The sequence below is a fragment of the Diplotaxodon limnothrissa genome, linkage group LG8, assembly GCF_057381915.1.
Source record: "Diplotaxodon limnothrissa isolate DT_005_m linkage group LG8, D_limnothrissa_male_GT1.1, whole genome shotgun sequence".
NCBI classification, from domain to species: domain Eukaryota; kingdom Metazoa; phylum Chordata; class Actinopteri; order Cichliformes; family Cichlidae; genus Diplotaxodon; species Diplotaxodon limnothrissa.
Genome location: NC_140603.1, coordinates 16947407 through 16951387, shown reverse-complemented (window position 1 = coordinate 16951387; position 3981 = coordinate 16947407). Strand labels below are relative to the sequence as shown.

Sequence of the window (3981 nt, the reverse complement as noted above, 5' to 3'; positions counted from 1 at the left end):
TTACATTCATAAAGCTTTAGGAAAAAACTTTCAAAACTTACATTTTTTTCATGTACTGTCAAATAACAGCAGGAATTGCCTCAAGGCACTTTATATTGTAAACTAAAGACCCTCAAATAACAGAGAGACCACTGCAACAATCCAACAATGCCTAACAGCAGTCTGAGATGTGCTCTGTTGGGAGGATACGGCACTATGATTTCATTAAGATAAGATGAGGCCTGATTGTTCAAGACCTATATGAGGAAAATAATTTTACATTTGAATCTGGCTTTAACAGGGAGCAAAAGAAGGGAAGCTAGGATAGGAGAAATATGTTCTTTCTTTTTAGTCCCTGTCCGTACTGCAGCATTTTGGATCAACTCAATGCTTTTCAGTGAGTTTTTGGGAAAATCTGATAATACAGACCGTTCTCACTCCCGAGGCGTAACATCCCGACGTTTTGTCACGTCCCATGGCGTTCCTGAGGAACGCGAAAGGTGACCTTCCGCGTTCTTATGGTACGCGCCGGGTTATGGATGAAATCAAGTGGAATGACGGTCCTGCGGTAATAGACGTTCCAGCCCTGTATTCCAGCCCTAAACCTAACCTTATCCCTAACCCTAACCATAACGTTATTCCTAATCGTAACCAGTACTTTAATGGCATGAAATAGTGTTTTCCCAAGCGATGTTGAGAAAAAGAGCAAACATTTGTAGATTGAGACCAAACGGTTCTCATATTCCCTCATTTTTCCAATCTCGTCATTTAGGAATGTGTTGGGTGTCCAAAAACGTAATATGTTGACAATTTGTCACCTAGCATAAAATGTTACGCTTTGAGAGTGAGAACGTGTTGGATAATAACGAATCACAGTAGGCCAGACTTTAACCCTTTAAGAACTACCATAGAACCAAGTCCGCCAGAGCTTACTTTATATTTTTACATGCTGTAGTGCCATTTTTGGGAGCATTTCAAGTTGATATACATCAATACAACCATTATAGCCCAAATTTTAATAATATGTCTGCATTAAGTGCATAGTAATTACATAAATTGCAAAAAAGTGCAATAAACTACAAAAAATAAATCGTTTTTGTTTTTTTAACATATATTTCTAGTTAGAGAAATTTAAGAGGCTTATCCCTCAAAACTTTAAATACAAAAAAGTTGCACAAAATAGTTTCCCACCACAGGAAATTTATTTTGAGTGTCTTTATAGTTTTATTTTTGAAATACACCAATTTTTATATACTGCAGGAAAAACGAAAATAAATATTATAGTGCAAATTTGCAAAAAAACAGCATATGCATCAAAATAAACTATTTCCAGCAGTGCAATATGAGTCCTAAGCGTCCCAGAAACGACACAGAAAGTCATAGAGTCAAACATAACTTTTAAAAACACCAGTATAGGCTCATAAGGCCCTGATGGTAAAAAACTACATTTCCGGAAAATGACATCACTTCCGGTTTTGGGCAGGATATGGCGGACATGCGATAGTTCGCGCTGATGGACGTAGGAAGTGTTACAAACAGCTGATCGAATCAGCAAAGCGTGTTTCTGGAATATTATGTTTTTGTTGCTGCAAGTGCTTTTTATGCAGTTTTTGCAAAGCTATATGTGGAAGGAAACTGTGACTTAGGACAAGCTGGTGGCATAAGATGTAAGTACAACTCCTCCGGTTTCATATGCAAAAAAAATTATTGTGCTAGCTTATGTGGTTGCAGTGCTACCAGGATTTAAAGATAGTTATGCAACACAGAGCGTGCCCGCTCCGACCGGCTTTAAAGGGTTAAGTAATGAATGCATGAACTAATTTTTTGGCGTCACTCTGAAATAGGATTTTTCTAATTAAAATGCAAGAAAGCCATTCTAATTATTTGTTTAATATGAGCACTGAAGGACACAACCTGGTCAAAAACAATGCAAACATTTCTCTTAGTGTTACTGGAGGCCATGGTAATCCCAATCCGAGTGTGCATCTGGTTAGACATCATGTTTGTAAGAGTTTTATAGCTGAGTACAATAATCTTATCTTTATCTGAATTTGAAGCAGAAAATTAAAGATCATCCATGTCTTTATGTCTTTAAGACATTCCTACAGTTTAGTCTCATACTTTCATTGACAGAGCTGGAGATCATCTGCATAGCAGGGAAAATGTACACGATACCTTTGAAAGATACTGTGCAGGTGGTAGCATTGTAACAGCCCAGCTGGCCGTCTCTGATGGAGCACTGCTGTTCAGGAGTGCACGACGAGGCAGAACATCGCAGGTCATTTGGAGCGTGACATTCACATCTCTGGGAGCAACCGTCTGTCCAGAAGGACTCGCCAGCCTGTGAACCACACCACACCAAATCATAGCCAAATTGATACAACAAATATAGTTCTTAAAATACCATTTTGAAGGATTTTGTTTTCATTAATTGTAGGTGATTTAGTGCAGTAATTGCTAGATCACTGCAAACTGCAACTATTAATGTACTAAATATTGTGACAGAGCAACTACTCATATCTGTTGATCTTTCTCCCACAGAAAGGACAGATGCTAAATGCCACAATTTCAAGAAATTGTTCTGTTCTGATGTAGCTGTATAATCTTCAACTGATTGTTTTAATGCATTCATTTATTTAGGGACAGATTTTTCCCCCCCCAAAATTCTGCAGTTTAAAGAGTTAGAGCATCATTCTGCTTGTATAGCTACATATTAATTATTTTCTTTTTAGTGGTGTAATATAAAACAGTCATAATAGCTATGCTGAATATATGATAGCAAATGAAGACCTTTTTTTGTGATCCTAAGATTTCAGTTATATGAAACTATAAACTGTAGTTTTGCATTTTGCAACCCCTATTATTTGCTATTTCATAGAAACTACCACATTTCCAGGTATTCATCATGCTTCCTGAAATTTTTCATTTGGTTTGGATTTTATTCGGTTATTAACATGGAACTAACATTTTTTCCATGTTGCAGCCCTGATTCCTGGTTATTAGACCTAAACTACCACATGTTTCCAGGTAATGTCAGTTTGCATTTTGTAGCCTTGTTTCTTGGTTATTGAACAGAAACCAACATTGATTCCAGGTAAGATATCAGATTTAAACATAATATTTACGGTGATACTGTTGTCAAACAAAAAAGAATGTTGGTGAATGAGGCAGGATTCATTCCAGCATTATGGCAAAATGGTAATGGTATCCCAAAACATTAAAACTTAAAATCATATTAGTATCTTGTTACCCTATTATTATGAGGTTAGTATATATAAAAATGTGTTTAATTGTTAGTAAATGTGACTATACTATTACTAATTGGGTTTTTTTAAGCTCATGTACATACATTTGTATCCATATTATCACTTATAATTTATGGTCTGTTATTACATAGATTTAAATGTAATAGTACTCACTAGATCACTTGGTTATTACTCTGGAAATGAAGTGGCAATTATTTGCTATATATCTTGTTTTTATCTTCCTGTTTCTACCTTGTTACCTCAATATTACCACATTATTACTGAGCTATAATAGACTCTGTTGTTTCTTTAATATATATTTCTGAATTTTAAGCTTTGTCACAGTCCAAAACACTTCACGAAGCTTTCTAAATGTAAGAAGGGCAAGTCTGCTGATTCTGCTGATTTGAAGGGAATTACTTCAAAGAGTATTTACTATTGACTTTAATATGTCTTACATCATAGTAGAATCCGTCATACTGGCAGCCACAGCTTTCCACTGGGACACATCTGGTCCCACTCTTGATGAAGCCTTCATCACAGAAACATCCCTCAGAGCAGAACTGCTCACAGGTTTCATCAATGTGACTGGAACAGGTGTGGCCACAGTCAGTACCGCACAGCTCATAATGGCTGTTGGCTGGACAGTCCAGTGCTTAATAAGTGAGAAACGTGACAAATGGCACTAGTCAGACATACCACTTTTAATGTAATACAGTGTGGATACAGTGAGTATTGTAAAATTGTTGGACTTTTT

At 36.4% G+C, this 3981-nt stretch overlaps 1 protein-coding gene across 1 annotated transcript in view; it reads right to left on the bottom strand.

Annotated features, from left to right (window-relative positions):
* Positions 1-2062: 2062 nt before the first annotated feature.
* The window catches only part of LOC146626670 (alpha-tectorin-like), a 46419-nt gene continuing 44500 nt past the window's right edge, over positions 2063-3981 (bottom strand). The window contains exons 26-27 of the mRNA XM_085361825.1: positions 3683-3879; positions 2063-2320 (exon numbers count right to left, since the gene is read on the bottom strand). Coding sequence (XP_085217951.1) covers positions 2063-2320; positions 3683-3879 — 455 coding nt within the window. The remainder of the gene's footprint in view (positions 2321-3682; positions 3880-3981) is intronic.